The sequence below is a fragment of the Bubalus bubalis genome, chromosome 8 (genome assembly GCF_019923935.1).
Source record: "Bubalus bubalis isolate 160015118507 breed Murrah chromosome 8, NDDB_SH_1, whole genome shotgun sequence".
Lineage (NCBI taxonomy): Eukaryota > Metazoa > Chordata > Mammalia > Artiodactyla > Bovidae > Bubalus > Bubalus bubalis.
The window spans coordinates 35,172,971-35,196,308 of record NC_059164.1 but is presented as its reverse complement, the minus strand read 5'-3'; the positions used below and the strand labels follow the sequence as shown (position 1 = coordinate 35,196,308).

At 36.2% G+C, this 23,338-nt stretch overlaps 1 protein-coding gene across 3 annotated transcripts in view; it reads right to left on the bottom strand.

Moving 5' to 3' along the window:
• SEMA3D (semaphorin 3D) overlaps positions 1-23,338 on the bottom strand; it is a 224,602-nt gene that overhangs the window by 23,624 nt on the left and 177,640 nt on the right. For all 3 annotated transcript variants that reach the window (XM_044946569.2, XM_006052907.4, XM_025291019.3), the window contains 6 exons: positions 22,266-22,335; positions 19,370-19,514; positions 7,024-7,246; positions 5,052-5,140; positions 3,226-3,267; positions 197-354 (listed from right to left, as the gene is read on the bottom strand). In XM_044946569.2, coding sequence (XP_044802504.2) covers positions 197-354; positions 3,226-3,267; positions 5,052-5,140; positions 7,024-7,246; positions 19,370-19,514; positions 22,266-22,335 — 727 coding nt within the window. The remainder of the gene's footprint in view (positions 1-196; positions 355-3,225; positions 3,268-5,051; positions 5,141-7,023; positions 7,247-19,369; positions 19,515-22,265; positions 22,336-23,338) is intronic.

Sequence of the window (23,338 nt, the reverse complement as noted above, 5' to 3'; positions counted from 1 at the left end):
TATCCTCCTTAAATTCAGCTTTATGAAAAACTATAAAACACTTATGTTATAATATCCCTACCATAGACCATGTTTCCTGTATGTTTTGTCTTTAAACTAACTATAAGAGAAATTGGCCAACTTTTACTCACAACTTCATGTGAGCTGTTCGTCATGTAAAGTGAAAGGCTTCCTCTTAACGTGAGGTGATGCTCACCTTTTTGAAGTGGGCACATATTGAGAGCATGCATGTCCATCCCAGGCACAGTAGGGGTCTCGGGCAAGACAACAGTCTGCACACGCTTTCCCATAAGTGTTGCATCTGTGCAAGGAAAGCTGAACCAATCCGTCTCGGGAACCAACATACAATTGTTGCTGCAAATCAGGCAAAACAAATGCATTAGAAGCATCTTTCAGCCTAGTCTTAAGAACTTCCCTTTCTTGAATACCATATCACAGATCTAAATCTGTCTCCTCGGGTGCCACAGGAAGAGTAAGATAAGTCAGTCTTCAGTCTGGCTGGATGGTGGTTTGAGGGTGTTGATCCTGAATTGGACAGCATTCTATAGAGCTAGAGTAACCTTGGCAGTAATTTAAGAAGGTCAAAAACCAGCTGCTAGACTGAGGAATTAAGATGTCAAATTCTTTCTCAATAGTTGAAAATACACTTTGGTAGATTATATCAAGCACAGATGCTATAGGCAACACTGTCAGCCTTCTTCTGCCATAAGAAATGACCAAAAGGAGGTTTCTAGAACTTTTTCTGTGGTTTTAACTAACCATTTCATTTGCTAATGAAGTATGGATCTCTGAAGGAAAATGAGTTATAAATGAGAGAGAAAGTATTTGGTATCACTGTGAAGAAAGTATTAAGGAGGCTTATGGGATGCTGTATCACATGTAAAAGCCTGCAGGATACTGACAACTCAGCAAATAAAATTACATTTTGAAAATAAGTCCTAAAAATAAGGCACCACATCCTCACATCCTTACATGTATCTATTTGAGGACATGTGGTGGTGGCAGAGGGGAGGGATCATCCAAGTGAACAAGCCATTGTCTGTGTCTTCAAATGACATGTGGTCAAGTCTAGCAGATACACCAAACTTTAAATGGAGGGGAAAAAAATCTAGAAATAGATACTGGCACAAATAACAGATGTGTACTCTACCTATAGCAATCTGTCTTATATCCCTACCAGCCACTAATCTGCCAGTTAAGACCTCCAAGAGGCTAAATGCATATATTATTTAGTATTTATTTTACTATATAATTCTCTATAATGTCCTTGAAACTCTTCCTTTTCTCCTGGTCTCCCTCTTTATTTCTGTCTAAGATTTCTGTTTTGTTTGATGACTCCTTTCTCTGCAGTGAATGTTGGGTTTCCTTCTTTTCAGTTCTCTTCTTTACTCTTCTTCCTGTACAAAGACTCAGTGGTATCTTGAAAACAACATAAATATGCACATACTGATTCCCCAAATCTATGCTTCCTACCATACCTTTCTTTTTCTTTTAGCTGTGTGGCATGCGGAATTCTTAGTTCCCCAACCAGGGATGGAACCTGTGCCCCTTGAAGTGGAAGCATGGAGTCTTAGCCACTGGACCACCAGGGAAGTCACTTCCTACCCTACCTGACCAAGAGACAGCATCCCAGTCACCCAAGGCACAAATCTGGGAGTTGTCTCTGAATCTTCCTTCACTCTCATTCCATCTGCCACCTTATCTCTCCATTCTCTCATACAGAACTCTGTAATCTACTTCCTCCTCCCTCTCCACTGCCTTTGTCTCAAGTCCTTATCATCTCTTTCCAGGATCACTTGTAAGTGTCCTACTACTACCCCAGGACTCAATCCATCTTCCACACTGCCACACCAGACTGCTCTCTCTAAGAGGAAAATCTTACCATGACACCCTCCTGCTTAAAATCTTTCAAGGTTTTCACTGTCTTGGATAAACATGTCAAACTTCTCAGGAGGGCATCCATGCAAAGATGTGTCTACTCTTCTGCTGTTTTACTTCCCCAGGTTCCTTTCTAGCCTCCTTGCTCCATAAGCATAGGTATGCTCTTTGCTCCAACTGTACACAAACTTATCAGGATAAGTTACAATCTTTCACTCTTTACACCTTTTCAAGTGTTCCCCACTCCTACTTGGCTTCTCCATCCCATCCTTCTTTCTGTCTGATTAACTGCAAGAGCTTTCATAGCTCAAGTTGCCTTTCTCTTAGCTTCCTCCCCCTGCTCCCCTGACCCCTTTTCCATCAGTTCCTCTCTTTTCCGTCTCCTAGTACATGGTTCCGTTTTTGCACTGCTGTGTTTGCATGTGCCTTTGCCTTTCAGCTCCACAAGAGTTTCTAGAGATGAAGACATGCCATTCATCCATTTCTGTACCCTCCAAGGACAGTAGCAGGCCTTCAGGAACTAAATGTTGAATGAATGAACAAATTAACAGAAAAGACTGAAGAAGAAATCTACTTGGATATTTTCCTAATAATCCTTGTATCATACTAAGTGTACTTACTCTATGGATTAAGACAATTTTAGCAACAACTTAATGTTGAACATATTACCTATCATGTGTTTTACTTATATATCTAGAGTATGTATAGAAATGGTAATGCAAGTCTGAACCTCTTGAATCAAATGGGGTTTGGGGTATCATATCCAAGAACTGTGACATCATATTAAATATTATTATTGTTATTATTAGCTACCATCTATTTTACAGTTAGAACGTTCCAGTTCTCTGTCTAGAATTTTGCATACAGCATCCAATTTATTAGGAGGTAGATATTATTCTTCTAACTTTACTGTTGAGGAAATTGACGCCTGGAGTAAGATATTAAGTGGAGGGTTGGAGGTTAACTATTGGGCTGTTTGCCACTGCAGTCTAACTCCTACACTCCCTGATTAAAAACCATTTTTAATGTTTAGTGCTAGTATTCTATTGTTACATGAATTACTTTACAGCCTTGACAGAATGGCATTCTCATGAGACTAGGAAAGTGAGCTCAATTTTCAAGAGCCAAAGAAAGGGAGAATGTATTATTCAATTAATGAAATTGGGTTCCATGTCTCCTAAGGCAAGGCTGAAACAATGCCCAATAATCAGTTACAAAACAAACAATCTAAAGCTTTTTATAGATTTATAATTTAACTTCCTGCCTCAGTGGATTTTCCCTAAAACAAACTTTGATTCAAACAGTCTTCCTTTTGTGGCTAATTTTTACACAAAAATTAGAAAGTACCTGCTTCAGAGACAACTCCATGTTCAAGATGATTGATGAATGCTGAAAATAGAAATTATCTGTTAGTAATCACAAACAGTCTTTTATAGTAGCCAATATTTTATCTTGTGCCAAAGATAATTGGAGTAAACTTCAAGGCTCTGTTATGTAGAGGAGAAAAAGATCTTAATGTTTGCTATTTCCTTCCCATGTGCAGTGATTCAACCTTAATAAAAATTATCAAAATAGTTTCTTATTAAAGAAAAATTACCTAAATATATGTGAAGGCATTCTGCATTGCAAATTGTTGCCAGTTACCCATAAGGTTTCTCCCTCTTCTGACTTTGCTTATCTTAACTGCTTCCACATAATTCAAACTAGTGTTGACAAGAACATCTCCATAATTATTTATTGCCTCTTTCTGCTCTCACTTAGATCAGTAGTTCAAAACTTGTTCAAGTAGCAGAATTCTAAGGAGTTATAGTGCTCCTTGTGAATGAGCATATGCTTTATAGAACCCTACACAACATGATGTGTATAATTTCATGGGGAGAAAGTTTTATTTGTAGGAAATACATCTCTATGCAAGCAACATTAAATTTAAAATATGAACAGAAAAGTTCCCAAACTAAGAATGATGGGATGTTTAAAATTCTTTTCATCTATCATCAATCTTTCTCTATATATTAATTTCTCAAAATAGATATAAAAAATTTAAGGAAGTATATGAAAGAAATGAAAAGAAAAATGTTAAATGAGGAAGTTCTATCAAATAACTTGTTAAAATGAATTAAGCAGACAGGTTCATTGTTTAATCTGAAGAGTGGAATCCTTCCAAACAATTCCTCTTGACCACTAACAACCACTGAACAGACTCAGTCTAACATGCCTACATGTGTTTGAGGGGGCTTTATTTGGCCTCTGGGTTCACACTTATATTTGACATTGACTTTTCCCTTGGGAACTACCCAAGGTTTTGTTTTCAGTAGATGGCAGACAGCAGGTCTTGTTCTTGTTAACTCCTGGACCACTAGTATCATCACGGTGTAAACAGGAACCATTGGAACCCGGCATGTTAATTAACTTGAGCCCCTCACAGTGGAGGGTCTATTCTCTTTTATGACAATAGATGTTCACATGGAAACAGTATAGTTTAATAAGCTGTCTCAACAAAAATGTTACAAAAGACGCAAGATATTTTTCAAAAGCTCTTCTAAGAAATGCAATTTTATTTCTAATTTCATTTTTAGAAAATAACTTTGAACTGAATCTCACTGAACATCTACAAAGAATGCCACAATTCAGATTTACTGTTAAAAGCCTAAGGATATTCCCTAAATCTGGAGAATTATTATTTTAGATCTACTAACGTTTTGGGCGATTGAGAGGAACTTAGCATACATAAAGATTTACTATCATGCAACTTAAAAAAAAAAATTTCCTTATAGAAATGCAGGGAAACATGGTTTATACACTTTTCAGTTTTCTCAAATTCAACTGAGGAAAAACTGAAAAGTAAAATTTATAAAGCAGAAAAGCATCTGGATAGTAAAAGAGATCCCAGGCTTTCATCTACTGCACTGATTTGTCTGAGCATAAGCTTGGAAAACTCAGTCATGAGGGGTAGTCCCAGGAGTCCCAAGCTCAGTTATATTCTACAGGGGAAAGTGAGTCCTACTTTGGTTGCTTTTTAAACTTTTTTCCTTCACTTAAGGAAACAAAAAATAAAGGAGTTAACTGCAAAGACTTCTCCAGAAAAAGTGATGATATATTGAGACAAACACGTCCCATATAAGAACTGCTTAGGTTCACTGTCTCTTCTCCCGGAACTCTGGCTTAAGTCTTACCTTGAATATCTGTAACTCCTCCAGTACTACCTCTTCTATATTCCACTTCTCCTTTGAAATGCTGACAACTTTTAGGACTGTTCCAATGTCTGAAAAAATACATTACCCATGATTCTTATGTTTCTACTTCAATGTTTAAACATTTATTAGCAACCTTCACATTGCTCCCCTCATTTTTTTTTCTCAATGCCTTTCAAGAAATCAGGTTAAATAAAGCCTGCAAGAAATGAAGCTTAATGTATTAATATATGATTCTCCTCTTCTGAAATATTATAGCTTTCAGCTCATAGAACATATGTTTATAAATAAAATATTAAAAGACACATACTTGGAGTATATTCCTAGCACAGGAATATCTATGTCTCCTTTAAAACTTAGTTGAAATGACAACAAAAGAGAAACATCATTGAGGTATCTATATGAGAAAAGTGGCCACTACTAATAAAATGTATTTAACTGACAGAAACATTAATGGGCTAGAAAGTAAAGTTTTTATTGAAAATTATTTTAGAATTTTAAATTATCACAAGATTAATAATACATTGCAGTTCCACAAGGTGGCATGTAATAACAGAAAGATGATCAAAAGAACATTTTAGAGAAAGAAAAAAAATTTCCATTTGGAGATTAATGTCTAGACTGACCTATATAAAAATAAATTAAAAATAGTTGCTTATAAACTTCTGAGCACTGTGGTCAGAATATGTAAACATGTATGGTAATAATCCTGTTTGTACAAAGCAGCGTGAATTGTTTTTAAATGATTCTAGAATCTTTGAAAAATATTAAATATACATTTTCCAAATACCATATTTGGAAATAAGTCTACCTCAGTATCCTTATAATTTTCTCAATAAAAGTTAGGTAGTACCACCTAGTGGCTAAATGGCTTTTCTGACCCAGAAGTGTTGAAGAGCTAGGAATGAGCTTCTGGTGGGCCATGCAATTAAGAGGCAAACTCATTAGAATTAATGACAAACTAATTATTTCATGTTTTGATGCTTCAGTAGTAATCTCTGTAGTCTGGAAAATGCCACTTTTTTTCCCTGGGCCTTGGTACCACCATCTGCAGCATAATCAGGTTTGACAACAGGAGTTCTTGAATGCTTCCTAACTTTTGTAAAACCAATACACTTTTAGAAATAAAATTATCCTAAAATTGTTTCAGGATAGTCCTAAAAACCTTTTTCAGTAAAAGTGTCAATTTCTTCAAAACTCATCAAATTTCTATTTTTTTTAAGCAATGCTTGATCCATCAAATTATACAACATTATCCAGATGCAGTGCTTTTGTTTTAAAAATACATGCTATTTTTATTGCCATTAGAATTCTCAGTACATTATTAGATATTGCTTTTTTGAAATGCACCAAATAATATTTCTTTTCCTAGAAAAAGTAATCATTTTAATGAGCTGGCAATCAAAAAGTAAATAAAATGGGTTCTAATAATGAACAGTTAATCCACAAAATTCAAGGGCAAGAAAAATAATTACCAGGAAGTTCTTACTTTAAGTTATTTACACATTAATGATTAACTTTTTTGAAAAGCCATCTTATGTCAGCTAAGTCAGGGATTCTCAAAACTGGGTGAAGGGATCCTTTGGGGTAGAATTGTCAAATATCTCTGTAGAAAGAAGGAAATGTGAAGTTTGAAGATAGAGAAACTTTTCTTTGCCTACTTGTTTTAGTCCATAGTCATTCAGCAAATATGTATTGAGCACCTCATCTACAGCAGGCACACTGCAGTTGTATTACAGAAATATGTTTTGAAATCTCACACAACTCTAATGGAGGCTGCAAGATAGGTATGATGGTCAATTAAAGCACTTGTTATGCAAGTTAAAAAAAAAACATTGACGAGGTATGAACTAATAATTACTCATTTTGATTTTGATCAGTAGACTTTTCGGAATTTTTTGTTTGTCTAATGAAAAATTCATGTGAAAGAAAGCGTAACCTGGCCCTAGCATACCTGTTCCAAGAAACATCACATCATACTGGCCATCTTCTGCGACGACGTGATCCACCACGATCTGTGTCAGTCTGTAATCCACATTGATTCGCTTGAACGTTGGTCGTCCCAAAACTGGATATACTGATTTATACATCACAGGGTGCCGCTTTATGAAACTGATGACATCATCTGGAAAATCTCGGGTGGATTTGATCAGTGGGTCATAGGTTTTGCTTGGACACTGAAAAGAAATGAGGCGGGGAGTAAAGACATTATTCATGCACCTGAGAAATTTTCATTTACTTTCAAAGTTTTTAAAGTTTATTACTGGTAATATTAAAGGAATGGTCAATAGGATCAACATGAACTCACATCAAGATATAAATAAATACAGTTCACCATGAGTGTATTTGAATCAAGTTTTTGCTTTCAAAAATATTCTAAAATATTACAAAGAAATATTATTCAGCCACACAAAAAATGAAATCTTACCTCTTGCAACAACATAGATGGACCTTGAGGGTATTATGCTAAGTGAAATAAGTCAAAGAAAGAAAGATAAATACTGTATGATCTCACTTATATATGTGTAATTTAAACAATGGGACAAACAGAAGAGCTCGTAGATACAGAGAACAGATTGGTGGCTGCCCCAGAAGTTGGGGGTGAGGGATGGGCAAAATGGGTGAAAGGGGTCAAAATGTATAAACCTCTAGCTATAAAATAAGTCCTGGTGATGTATGGTGGCTATTAGTTACAGACACTGTATTACATATTTGAAAGTTGCTAAGAAAATAAATTTTAAAAGTTCAGATTAAGAGAAAAAAAAAATAACTATGGATGGCAACTGATGCTAACTAGACCTATTGTGATCATCTTTCAGTTCAATTCAGTCACTTAGTGGTGTCTGACTCTTTGCGACCCCATGAACTGCAGCACGCCAGGCCTCCCTGACCATAACCAACTGCCGGAGTCTACCCAAACCCATGCCCATTGAGTCAGCGATGCCATCCAACCATGTCATCCTCTGTCGTCCCCTTCTCCTCCCGCCCTCAATCTTTCCCAGCATCAGGGTCTTTTCAAATGAGTCAGCTCTTTGCATCAATTGGCCAAAGTATTGGAGTTTCAGCTTAAACATCAGTCCTTCCAATGAACACCCAGGACTGATCTCTTTTAGGATGGACTGGTTGGATCTCCTTGCAGTCCAAGGGACTCTCAAGAGTCTTCTCCAACACCACAGTTCAAAAGCATTGATTATTCTGAGCTCAGCTTTCTTTGTAGTCCAATTCTCACATCCATACATGACTACTGGAAGAACCATAGCCTTGACTAGACGAACCTCTGTTGACAAAGTACTGTCTCTGCTTTTTAATATGCAGTCTAGGTTGGTCATAACTTTCCTTCCAAGGAGTAAGTGTCTTTTTATTTTATGGCTGCAATCACCATCTGCATTGATTTTGGAGCCCCCCCCCCCAAAATAAAATCAGCCACTGTCTCCCATCTATTAGCCATGTGGTGATGGAGCCAGATGCCATGATCTTAGTTTTCTGAATGTTTAGGTTTAAGCCAACTTTTTCACTCTCCTCTTTCACTTTCATCCAGAGGCTCTTTAGTTCTTCACTTTCTGCCATAAGAGTGGTGTTATCTGCATATCTGAGGTTATTGATATTTCTCCTGGCAATCTTGATTCCAGCTTGTGCTTCTTCCAGCCCAGCATTTCTCATGATGTACTCTGCATAGAAGTTAAATAAGCAGGGTGACAATATACACCTTGAAGTCCTCCTTTTCCTATTTGGAACCAGTCTGTTGTTCTATGTCCAGTTCTAACTGTTGCTTCCTGACCTGCATACAGGTTTCTCAAGAGGCAGGTCAGGTGGTCTGGTATTCCCATCTCTTTCAGAATTTTCCACAGTTTATTGTGATCCACACAGTGAAAAGCTTTGGCATAGGCAATAAATCAGAAATAGATGTTTTTCTGGAACTCTCTTCCATTTCCCATGATCCAGCAGATGTTGGTAATTTGATCTCTGGTTCCTCTGCCTTTTCTAAAACCAGCTTGAATATCTGGAAGTTCACGGTTCACGTATTGCTGAAGCCTGGCTTGGAGAATTTTGAGCATTACTTTACTAGTGTGTGAAATGAGTGCAATTGTGCAGTAGTATGAGCATTCTTTGGCATTGCCTTTCTTTGGGATTGGAATGAAAACTGACCTTTTCCAGTCCTGTGGCCACTGTTGAGTTTTCCCAATTTGCTGACATATTGAGTGCAGCACTTTCACAGCATCATCTTTTAGGATTTTAAATGGCTCAGCTGGAATTCCATCACCTCCATTAGCTCCACTAGTTCGTCGAGATGCTTCCCAAGGCCCACTTGACTTCACATTCCAGGATATCTGGCTCTAGATGAGTGTGAGTGATCACACCATCATGATTATCTGGGTCATGAAGATCTTTTTGTACAGTTCTGTGTATTCTTGTCACCTCTTCTTATTATCTTCTGCTTCTGTTAGGTCCATACCATTTCTTTCAGTGTATACAAATATAAAATTATGTTATACACGTGAAACTAATATACTATATGTCAATTATACCTCATTGAAACATTAATAGTGCACACATTTTACATCTTTTATCCATGTCCATTTGGGCTCCAGTTTTTGAAACAGTCTTTTTTAGTTGTGTTAGCATAGGTGAAAATTGGTAATTCCCATCCATATCTTTTCTTCCAAGAAGTATAACTTCAGAAAACTGACTATAAAACCCTCGTGATAGATATTTCTATTGTCTTTTACACTGTTCGCTTCTTGAATTCCGATCTCAAAAGACAACTGTCTTAACTTGTTGACAGATGGAATGGGTAATGGTCATCAAAGAGATCCTTACAAAACAAAGTATCCTGCTTATTAAAGTTCAAAAGAAACGTCTAAATTGTATCCATTTATCTGTATTTTCTAAAGTTTCCAAAATGAGCTCTATTTTTTACAAAGGCACATGAAATTGAGTTGAAAGAAAGTTATTTACAAACACCATTATTTTCAACTTCCTTTAATTAATGTAAAATTTCAGTTTTAAATTAAAACCATGTTGTTAAAAAATAAAATGGAACAAATCAACATGTCATAAAATGACTTGTAAAACAGCTTTAATAGTTTGACATTATAATCATTTAGCTTTTCATAACTGGTGTGAAAATTTACTGTGAACAATTCAGCAATTCAACAGCTCTTCCCCTAAATGATCTGTGGAGAAACCCTCAGGGAATTTTCACTTGTCTAACATCTCTTCATGTGTACCTTTTGGCATCCACTAATTCAATAGTTAGTATACACTGCCCTCTGGTGGTAAAAGTAAAAATTTTACACTGCTACAAATTAAATGAGTTCGATGTGCCTCTATCCAAAATTATGAAAAGGGAATTGCTTCATATTTGACTTTTTTTCATCAAATATCTCCCCTCCCACAAACTAAATATACTTTATTTTATTATAGTTTAGGAATCTATCTCAGAATAATGCTGTTATGACACTTGAATTCTTAATTGGCTAATACATTTCTTTTGGGAATGAAAAAATTAAGCTATATGATGAAAGCATCGAAAAGAAAATGAGCAATATTAGGAAAGTTTATAAGAGAGTCTTGCTTTCTCCATATTTTAGCTCTTCAACAAGTTGGAATCATAATCTGCACTGAACTGAGGTGTTTATATCCAGTACTTCCCTGGTGGCTCAGAGGTTAAAGCGTCTGCCTCCAATGCGGGAGACCCGGGTTCGAACCCTCGGTCGAGAAGATCCCCTGGAGAAGGAAATGGTAACCCACTCCAGTATTCTTGCCTGGAGAATCCCATGGACGGAGGAGCCTAGTAGGCTACAGTCCATAGGGTCGCAAAGAGTCGGACACGACTGAGCAACTTCACTATCACTACACTAATTAAAATCTTGTCAAGGCTGAATTTGTACTTCTCAGTCAAAGCATTCACCAGGGTCTTTCTATGGAACTAAACATACTAAAGTTAGTCACAATAAATGACCCTGACAGCAATAAAATTGTAATAGCTCACCAAATTATAAGAAATATCAAAGAAGTTGTAATTAAAAAAAAATCTGTTAGTGATTTTCCATAAATAACTTAAGAATATATTTATTTGTCATAAAAATCTTGCATGTGAAAAGAAACTGATCTTCTCTTGATCAGTTTTATTGTCTTATCCCAGATCTGGGACAAGACAGTCCCAGATAAAGAGGTTAGAAATGTCCTAGCATGTTAGCCATTTGGTACTTACTGAGCATATTCTTAGCTGGTTGGTGGTCTGAACCTATATTTGTATCTTTAGTCACTGTTTCTAGAACTTTGCTCTTAGCCAAGTGAAATCTGTCAACTAGATAATGGAAGAAATCCTGTATTAAGCAGATTAAGCTGCAACTCAAAGTGGATATGGAGCTCAAATGATACAAAGCTCTTGCCCAATTACAGGCTGCATGTTTCAGTCAAAGGCCATTCATAGTGGGCTTATAGCTTAAAACTCCTATGGTGCTATCTGGCGGGTCTATCATTAAAATCAAAGCAAATGCAAGATTTCTGCCTGCATTACATCTTTGAAACAGCTCTCTAACTTAAGAAAATCAGCTCTTTTGACTGTGTAGCTACAATCACAGAGTAGCCAATATTTCAAAAGATATGTTGTACCATTCAAGCCAGATTTTACATCAAATATTCAAATTATAAGAAATTTTAATGTGAGAAAGTATAGGCAAATGAAGCTATGACCATTTATCAAAAAACAAGTATAAATTTTCCTCCTTGCTCAGCTTCTGACAAAAAGGTTTAACTATATTAAAATCTAAGAAAAAATAAAAAGAAAGGAAATCTGGTTTCTATCGCCTATTATAAAATGATCTTTGAAAATGTATTTTTTTCATATGGCAGCTTTTCCTCATGGCATGCAGCCAGTGTTTGGATAAGATCTTTATCCTTTAGGTTGCTGTGTGTGATCTCTCTGGTCTGCGTCTCCACTCTGCTTTCACAAATGAAAGTGATTTGGTAGAGATACTCCCTGAGGTTTAAGACAGTACAGTTTGAACCAAATATTGTTATTTTAGTATGTTAAAAACCAGGAGAATTTTCCCCTTTGATATCATATACCTGCATCACACAGAGATCTAAAAATAACTTGAGATGCCAAGCATCTTATGCAGGTAAATAGAAACTAGGGAAGAATTCCATAAAGGAGAAAGATAATGTGTGGGGAAATGCTCCGTCTAAATAACCATCTTCAATTATTTTCCTTCCACGAGTCCTAGAAGATTTTCCATTTGCAACCATACATCCCAGGTATTCACAATCTAGCCAAGTTTTCTCTGTACGTATGTACTTTAAGTTCTACCTGTTGACTCAGTCCATCTGAATATACTGTAGAGGGCAATTTATTTCTGCCTCCAGCTTTCTAACATCTGCCTGACCTCCATCACTTTAGCTCCTGTGATTGTAAGAAATAAATCAAGGAACTTATCTGTGTCTCCACCTACTGTTTAGAAAAACTCTAAGTTTAAAATTTGAAGGGTAAAAAATACGCAGAGAGTTAGTCTCAAAACTCTCAAATGTCTGTATCTTGCTGGAAACAATACCAGCACAAGCGCAGAGGAGAAAAGGACCTGGTAGGCAGCTCTGAGACGAAAGGGTAAACCCGGCATCAGTGAACCCTGGTTCCACGCCTATCTATCTTCTCTGGCAGGCTGCCACCTGGACTAGGTGTGATCATGTTATGCTTGGCACATCTGCATGTTTGTAGAGGGCCTTCAATCGTGCAGTGGGAAGCAATGGATAAGAGGACAAAAATGGGTTTTATCCAATGAGAGAACTTGACCCCCTGGTGGGCCCCAGACAGCTGTTACAAGTTTTCTCCCCCTGCTGCTTAGAGCTTTCCTCTGCAGGTTGCAATTTCCTTTTAAACAAACCAGAGGGATGACCCCGTGCAAGGGAAGACATGGCATGGGGAACAACTGAACCTGGCTTTCATTTTTTGCAAAATGGGAAAAATAAGCTAAATGTGTAAAGCAATCTGATTTTTATTAAAGTAAAACATGCAAATTTAATAGGTGCCATCCTAGCCCCTTTATTCCTCTGAGAGTTAGTTTATAACATATTTGAGCAAGAAAGATGCTATATTCAATTTAAGAGTTAGAAGAGCCAGAGGTAGAGACAGGTAAATCTCTTGTTTTTGAAGGTTGTCTTTTAGAGAGATTTCTATACCAGAGAAATGAAAACTTGATTGAAAACAGTCAATAGTTTGGGATTTGGAGAATCTTATTTTAAAAGATAATGCTGTCCTTTTGGAAAAGAAGGCTGAAAGCCAGTTGAAAAGATTGACTTGTTAGAATCTGACCCTGTCAGAGAAACATGTCCTATATACAGTTAAAGGAAAAAGAGAGAGATGTTTTATCATATGCTCGCCTCAGTGTATCAGATTAAGGAAACAGGAGTCAGGAGGCCCAGGTTCTAGTCCTCCTTCTGCTTTTCCCTTCCAGAATCAAAAACCTAGAAGGATTAGAATTAAAGATATTCTTGGTAATTTAGAAGTGGTAATAAAGTAACAGTTTGTTATCCAGTAAGTGGAAAACCATACTGTGAACAAATATTGGGGAAAAAAATGAAACTGTGCATTTAACATGATAGAGAGGCATCTATGAGGTAGTGACACACAAAATTAATTTCCCCAAAGATTTCCAAATACTTAGGAAAACTTAAAACAAAGGAAATGGCAACCAAGTTTTAGACATTTATCAGATGCATAAATGAAAAGATAGGGCAACACTGTGAGGGGATTCTTCCATTACTTTCTTCATCTCATTTGGTAAGATTCAAAGTCTATAGTTTTCCTGGTAGTTCAAGTAGTAAAGAATCAGCCTGCAATGGAGGAGAGTCGGGAAACACAGAAGATTCAAGTTCAATCCCTGGGTAGGGAAGATCCCCAGGAGAAGGAAATGGCAACCCACTGCTGTATTCTTGCCTGGGAAATCCAATGGATAGAGGAGCCTGGCAGGCTACAGTCCAAAGGGTCACAAAGAGTCAGACATGGACATGATTGAGCAGCTAAGCACACATGCACTCAAAGTCTAATACAGAAAGGAAGTTTAGGATACTTTTTTGAAGTATGTTTCTTTTTGTATCCTTATCTTTGAATCAATCTTAAAACCTTTTTTTCTCTGCAGATAATCAGAAAATCCTTACTTAATGGGGCCAGTCTAAGTTACACTCAGATCTAATTTAGGAGATTCATGAAGACATCTAATTTAGGGAATTCGTGAAGAAATACAATTCTAAGAATCATCAGCTCTATAAAAACAATGTTTTGCAGAAATATGTCATTGCTCAGGCCAAATATTTTAGGTAGATCAGGAAGAGAAAATAGGGTGAGTTTTGGAACTCATGAATTTCATGTTTTATTTCAAACCCTTGCTGTTAAGGACATGGACCAATGTAAAAGTTGTAATTTCTCAGCAAGCATTTTACTAATAAGTGAAGCACCAATGCATATATCCTGTCTGCTCTAAAAACTGAATTATTGTCATTATGTATTATTATCCTACGATATGATAACAATATCTCCTTGAAACAAGGAATTCAGATATTTTCAGAATCAACATTTGCATCACCTCTTTCTAATATTTATACACAAAGAAAGAACAATGGGTTTTGCTGATGTGTAAGCTATTCATGGGAATTTTAATGTATTTCTCATTCAAATTCCAATATACATATAATAAAAATAAGTTATAAAATTAAAAGACAATATGGATAATTACATCTTATTGCTCCCTACCAAAAAATGAAGCCTTAGTTGGGAAATTCACATGTAAGTTTGATCTTTAAAATTAAAGCTGAAACATTTAACAATAAAAATGGTAACTATTTGGGAGAAAATGTAATTTTAAAGTGAATTGTTATTTTTACAAAATTAGAGGTTTAGAAATTGTTTAAAAACTATGGGAGAATGGTGCAAAAGTAGTGAAACATACAGTCCTTACATGTTTTAAGTTCAAAAACTTTGTACATTTTGGTTATTGTGAATAATGCTGCAAATGAACATGGGAGTGCTAATCTCTCTTTAAGATTCCAATTTTAATTCTTTTGGATAAATATCCAGAAGTGGGGTTGCTGGATCGTGTGTTAGTTTTAGTTTTTAATTTTTTGACAACCCTTCAGATCTTATGTGAAAACAACCTAATATTCATTAACTGATGAATGGATTTTATAAAGTGGTACATATATAGGGCAGAATATTATTCAGTGTTAAAGAGAAGGAAACCCTACCACTTGTAAATAAACCTGGAGAACATTACACTAAGTGAAATAAGTCAGTCATAAAGGACAAAAACTGCTTAATTCCATATGTGTATATATATATATATACACATATATATATACATATACATATACATATACTTATATATCCTGGAATTTCTTTGGAAGGACTGATGCTGAAGCTGAAACTCCAATACTTTGGCCACCTCATGCGAAGAGTTGACTCATTGGAAAAGACCCTGATGCTGGGAGGGATTGGGGGCAGGAGGAGAAGGGGACGACAGAGGATGAGATGGCTGGATGGCATCACTGACTCGATGGATGTGAGTCTGAGTGAACTCCGGGAGTTGGTGATGGACAAGGAGGCCTGGCGTGCTGCCATTCATGGGGTTGCAAAGAGTCAGACACGACTGAGTGACTGAACTGAACTCAACTGATATATATATATATATATATATATATATAAAACATGTTCATGCGTGCTAACTTGCTTCTGTTGTGTCTGACTCTTTGCAACCCTATGGACTGTAGCCCACCAGGCTCCTCTGTCCATGGGATTCTCCAGGCAAGAATACTGGAGTGGTTGTCATGCTCTCCTGTAGGGGATCTTCCTGACCCAGGGATTGAACCCACATCTCCTGCAGCTCCTGCATTGCAGGCAGATTCTTTACCACTGAGCCACTGGGGAAGCCCCATATATATAACATAGTCAAAAGCATAGAAGCACAGAATAGAACAGTGGTTTCCAGGGGTTTGGGGAAGTGAAGAATGGTAAGTCACAATTAGTGGGTATACAATTTCAGTTACACAGGGTAAAATCTAGAGAGCTGCTCTACGATATTACAGCCTGTAGATAACAATACAGTATTGTACACTTAGAAATCTGGTAAGAAGTTTCTGACTAAAGTAAATTGTTTTCAAAAATCCTTTCTTCTCACCTTTTTGATAAGAGACTGTTTTTAAAACTGAAGCTCACATTGAAATAAACACATATTAATAGTTAACATTTATGCATAAATCACTGGGGCTTCCCAGGTGGCACTAGTGCAGGAGACATTAGAGACGCAAGTTCCACCCCAGGGTTGGAAAGATCCCCTGGAGCAGGAAATCGCGCTCCACTTCAGTATTCTTGCCTGGAAAATTCCATGGACAGAGAAGTTAGGCAGGTTACAGTCCATGGGACCGCAAAGAGTCGGACGCAGCTGAGCAACCGAGCACACACACGCAAACACATAAAAACTCATCAACACAGGATAAAACTACAGAGTAAAATTTTAATAATAAATGTAAGAAAGAAAATCTCCTACTATTACAAATCTTTCCCAGATTCTGCTATTTTTTGGCCTGATCTCACTCTGATTTCTATATCTGACCTATTATCACTCACTGTTTGGTGGATTCTTTCATACTGTATTTCACTTTGAACTTATTACCAAGACCAGCAGTTCAATAATGGTTGAAAAGGCCCATTTGAACAAAATGTAATTTGTTCAGAGATTTTGTTTGGACACCAGAGGGCAGAAGAATCACTTGAAGTGAAGGAATTCCATTAGTGAATCTTGTGTATTCTTGAGTTGACAGGCTCATTAACATTGTAGAGCAGTGATATCACCATAAGGCTAGGAGTTTAGGTTTGACTTTTTATCACAGGAAGTACAAAAGTCTGTTAAACTAAGAAAAATAAGTAGCTATGGCACACAGAAAGTTCCCGTATGTATTTACTGGAGTGATAATGTCAACACAAGGCACTGTTGAGAGAACAATTTAGAATTCTTAATAGCAACATGGTTGAGAAAATATAAGTTGCAAAGGTAGTTTTAAAAATAATCTATTTAAAATTTTTAACAAGTGAAAAGTGGCTTTTAGTAAGCCACTTTCCTGACATTTCCTAGAAAGCAAATTATTCAGGCATGCTTTTGATTAAAGTAAGTCATGTTCCCTGAATTACAATAAAAGAAATGACAAGTGCAATGCGGCTTCAACACTTTATTATTTTTGTAGAGAACAGACTGATCCCTGGAGAAACAATGTAAGGTTCTGTTTGGTTGTTTGATTTTATCACTTTGAAGGCAGAATGGCATGGAGGTTAATGATATTTGATTTAGAGTTACGTGAATCTAAATTTAATCCTAGTCTCACTTCACAAACTATGAGACCATGAGCATATGTCGTAAGATTTTCTCAGCTAGAGGAAATTTAGTTTAACTATCCTCCTCAAAGTAAAACAAAAACAAAAAAAAACCCTCAAACGTCATGGACTGTAGCCCATCAGGCTCCTCTGTCCATGGGATTTCTCAAACAAGAATACTGGACTGAATAGCCATTCCCTCCTCCAGGGGTTCTTCCCCACCCAGGGATCGAATCCAGATCTCCTGCGTTGCAGGTGGATTCTTTACCATCTGATCCACAAAGGAAGCCCTATACATATAGGGCTTTATATATGTGTGTGTGTGTAGTCACTCAGTCGTGTCTGACTCTTTGTGTCTCCATGTCTCATCTCCTACACTGGCACATGGATTCTTTACCACTGGGCCACCTGGGAAGCCCTATATCTATGTATACATATATATAGCATGTATATCCAGTAAAAGATCTCCCATGCAAGAGGAGAATAGATATAATTTAACATAACAAGTTTTTAATATAGTGTCAGAGTACAAGGACTAAGAGCTTGGATTCTGCCAATAGGTTTATCTGAGTTTAAAACTCAGCTGCACCACTCACAAACTTCGTGATCTTGGGCGAGTTACTCACCTACCTGTGTCTGATATAGCTTGTCTGTAAAATGACATTAATAACAATAGAACTTGCTTCACAGAGTCATCATAAAGATGATATTAAGACTTGTAAAGCCTTTAGAAGAGTACCTGCACACCCTAAGAGTGCCTACACCCTATGTTACTGTCTAAAAAAAAAAAAAAAAAACAACAGAACAAGCAAGTACAGCTATGATGTTCAAACAAAATTAAAAAGTGAACACTGAAAACCATAATGTTACATGCAGAACTTCATTTCCAAAGTTGTGATTACTCCTTATCAGTCCAGAAAACATCCGTGAAATAAATTTATGTTGAGGAATTTTGAAAGGGAAAATAGACATGGTAGTAAACTATGTTTCCCCAATTTAATTAGGTTATATAACAGGAAGATGAAAAGAGAACTCAGAAAGCCTGGCTACCAGATGTTTCCTCTTTAAGAACAAACATGTGAAAAGATAAAAGTCATTAGAATTAGATGGGTTAAATCAGTAACTTTTCTGAGATTTTGATGATTATTTTAGTGCTCTTCATAGAAATATTTATTACGAATTAATCTGTTTTAAAAGGCATTTTCCCTTTCTATTAGATCAATTAACCAGTCCTAAAATAGTAACATAACTGTTTTAATCACATCAACAAAACAAAAGCCTTCCATTTATCATGTACATACAGATTTTAAACTACAAAGGTTTTTTTTTTAAACAGATGCATAAACTCTAAATCACATTTTGTACTTTTTTCACCTCTGTTCCGAACATGATTTATGCTGTTTGAATAGAATTTTGGACTCAGTGTTTCCTAGGTATTTTCCACATCTAAAATAAATTCCAAGGTGCAACATAATAAAAATGAATGCAGAATAAGAGAAGATATAAGTTAAATGAACAATTATAAGTGATGTATAGTCTTTTTAAAATAGAAATAGGGACTAGAAGACTCTAGCTACATGCAGAGTTGTATGTGAGGAATAAATACTTATTTTGCATTTCCTTCTAAGTTGGAATATTTGTTATTCTAGATATTAAATCATTTTGACAATTCTACTGACAATTTGAGGATAAATACTACATTCCCAGGGTAGTTTGCTCCTTACCATACAGCCCATTATTTGCTGTAGTACTTATAATTCTTACTCAAAAGAAAAATGTTAAGTTCCAGTAAAGGTCAGACATTTTAACACATCACTGTAAATAATTAGTTATTTTAAAACCACAGTGCATTTTGCTGTGGTGAATAACATAGTTTATTAGAATTAGGAAGAGAACATGGACCTAAAATAATATTTTGATCATTAAGTTGAATACATACTGTGCCAGGTCGGGGATAAGGAATCCTTCCATCATACTGCACCCAGCAATGGTCTGCACTTTCCTTATGAGCGTAGGGACCATTAAAAACTGCTCTGATGTCAGCCATGCTATACATACACACGGCAGAGCCTTTGAAGATGGAGCTGAAAGAAAGCAACAGGATCCAGTCATTCGCTGGTCCATTCTATCCGACAGGTACTGCAGACAAAATGGGCCTATGTCTTAAAGGAGCTTAGAGCCAAATAATCCTGAATAAGGTTTGATAACAGCTACATTACAGGTAATTATAGTAAACAATAGTTTAACTATAGTAATTATAGTAAACTATACAGGCAGATGGGTACCCAGTACAAGGGTCTCTAGTAAGTTTTCAAGGAGTGGACAGCGTCTATATTGATATGTGATGGACAAATAGGAATCACCTAGAAAAACTGGGGGATAGACAGGATTATGCAAGAAACAGTATCATTTATTCACATACTCTTGAATTTTATTTGAAGTTATTATAGCATAATGCTCTCTAAGGAACTTACAAAATAAAGAGTTACATTACCTACTTTTATAAAAAGGAATATTTAGGTATGGAAATATCTTGTTTATCTGCTTTCTTAAAATGAATGTCCATAAATACTGGCTGTTAATAATTTTGTCATATAATTTTTATTAATTAAGTGCTGAGCCCATGGGCCACAACTAGAGAGTCCGTGGGCCCCAATGAATGATTCCACATGACGCAGAGAAGATCGAACATGCTACAATTAAAACCTGATGCAACCAAATAAATAGATATTAAAAAAAAAACACTGAAATAATATCTTTAATCCCTTTTTGGATTTCTGAGTTTATGTAATTTATCTGATGCTTAAAATTCATCACGATTACACAGGAAGGGGACATGATTACACAAGAAGGGGACATCCAATTCAGGAGCAGAAAAGCTCCATGGGAATTCAACACATTGTCTCAAACTGATGATGAAAATTGTTAGCACTGGCAGACATTTCATTTTTGTTTTATTTCTAGAAATTAAAAGATATTTCTCTGAATCTAAAACTTACAGCGATTTGTGTTCTTAAAAATAAGATCACCATTTACACTCTAAGAGGCTCAGCTTGGCACTACACAAATGAGCTTAGGATTCTCTGACATGAGTAACTCAATCATTAATAATTCTTGGAATGACATTAATGGGAAGCATTGGAATCTGATGGTGAACAGGCAACTTGGAGAAAACTAGCTGCTACGAAGGGAAATGATGACCCCTATAAAGATCACATGATCTGTCTTTGATACTTTAAAGGAATTATGCTTAATGGTATTGGTGTTATTGCAGATTAATTACATCTTGTCATTGGACCAAGGATGTGACTTGCATCCTGACATTACCTCACTTGTCAGGGCAGCATTAAAAATAAAATAATCAAGTACACCAAGAACAAAGAGCTGACTTGTAACTTCACACTCTGGGTGGGCAAAAACTTGATAGTAGAAAAAGAGAACTATCTTGGGGCTGTATTTTCCCGGCACATGTCTATGCCTTGTGTGTGAAACGCACAGTGACTTCAAAGAAAGTTCTGTGAATGAAAAGATGTCAAGAGAACCAGGGTTCAAATTCTGGAATAACTACAGGCACGTGCTCTTCCTGCACCTTTTTAGTTATGATATAAATTATTATAATAGCAGAAAAATGGAGTTCAAAATAGCAGCTTCCGAGCATATCCTCTCTATTCTTGTATTTAAATATTTCCACCCTATATTTTATAATGAACCAAAAGTCCATTTGAGTTTATACTTAAGGTATTGTGATCTAAATGACAGTAAATTCTCAGAAAACGTATGTTGCCCACAAAATATTTTAATAATTTATTCAAAAGGAGGCAGGAAGACTACTTGTTCAATGCTAATGCCAACACTGATTAATCCTCCAATACTGCAATCAATATACATTCATAATGATTTATAGCAGCACAATGGGAAAAGTGAAAAGTATTTCAAAGAATGTAATATAGGCAGTAATAAGCAACAAGAATAAAAGTGCATTTGGAATGGAGTCAAATGTAAGTTTCTAAGTTACTGAGTTAAATAAAGTTATCATTAAATAAGATCAAGTGAGGTCCAAATATTCTTTGAGAATGCTTCATGGCTGCTAGGAGAACTTTTAAGGAAGTCACAGAGCATCAATGACAATATAGGACAGCATTAAGCAGAAGGAAGATAAGAATACAAGTGCAGAAGTTAGGAAAACAACTTCAGTTCTTGTCCTAGCAATTACTTACTCTTCTTCAGTCAAACACATGTAATACTGACTTCCTTTGCTTAACTTAGTAGAGCAATGATGATGTGGTGATAGTAATAGCCACTCTCCCATCTTTGTAAAGGGTAAGTGCAAGTAAGTCCATGTGAAGACATTCTAAAAGTCAAGAGTGTCATCTCCTGATTAGAGCCTGGACAGTATTTTGTATTTTGTTAGTGTTACCTCTATGTCATGCAGCTCGACCAACATATTGTGATTAATATATGCATGTGCCCTTGTATCCAGTAATTTTAGTCTAGAAATTTAGCTCACAGAGATATACTCGCTCCTACAGGGAATAGCATATGTACAAAGTTAGTCCCCAAAGTATTATGTGCAAAGGACTGGAAACAATGGAAATGTCTGTACAGGGGACTGATTACATAAATTGTGGTGGTCAGTATAGGGGATGCTCTGCTGGTGTAAAGAGAACAGAGACATTTTATGCATTGATATCTAGGAAACACTATATGAAAAAGTAAAATGAAAAAAAAATGTGTATTTTTTTATACAAAAGAAAGGGGCAAAGAGAACATAGAACTATTTTCTTACATACATATATCAATTCTCTGGAAAGATTACAGCATTTTTTTTAACTTACCTGGTTGTGGTAAAGACTCCATATACTACAGGATTTCTTTCATCTCTCGTGGGGAGTAAGTAAATGTCTTCTATTAATGGGAAAACATAACGATTCACTGTAATTTGTATTTCTCAATATCACGTTTGCTTTTTCCTTAATAATGCAATATTTCTGAGACTCTAAATAGTATGTAAAATTAAGATAACAGTGACAGTCATTACCTTATGACAAAAGAAATTAAGGGGAAAGGTCCGGTTCTCACTAGCTATCTGGCACTGTGTTGAACATTTAACCTCTGAGGTGTTTACTTCAATCACCTGTAAATGGGATGGCTCACTTGATAAGCTCCGTGTCTGTTTCCTATTAGCTGTATGTGACTTCATGGAGAATTGAAAGTAAAAATGGGTTATTTTTACCCTCCAGTGTTAAAACAAGGTGTTTTCTTGTAACTGCACCAGCTTGTTAGTAATTCAATTACCTATTTGGTAACTATGAAAACAGCTGGAGCAGTGCATTTCTTGTGCAGTATTACTTGTGTAATTACTTGTTCAACACTGATATTAAAGCAGTGTACATAACATCCCTTAAAATATTATTTAAGAGGTGTGCATGCTTATATACAGCATGAGAAATCATCCATGAATATTGAACATAGACTTTAATATTTTAAATGCCAATACTGACAAAAATTATTCAATGATATCATTTTTACATTGCATGACAAAACCACACACAAAAAATTCAAAAGGTAAAAGCTAATGATACTAACTTTATATACAACTGACAAATTCCTTCTAGCATCACACTCAGAGGAGTAGAGAGGCGAAATTAAAGAGAAGAATCTAATGCTTCTTGGCATATCCTTTTTACTAGAAAGTCAGAAGGGACAGAGTTCACCAGATCTGCAGGGCATCTCCAGCAGAGGGCATCTCTATCTATAGAACGAGGAGCCCACATTCTTGCTACCTACAGCTGGCGGCTCCTTCCAGATAAAAGACTGCATGAAGAATGGATCGACTGTGGGATCCCAGAGCTTGTAAGTGTCCATTTCTGACCACAGTTTAGTTTCCATCATAACTTTGAGGACACTT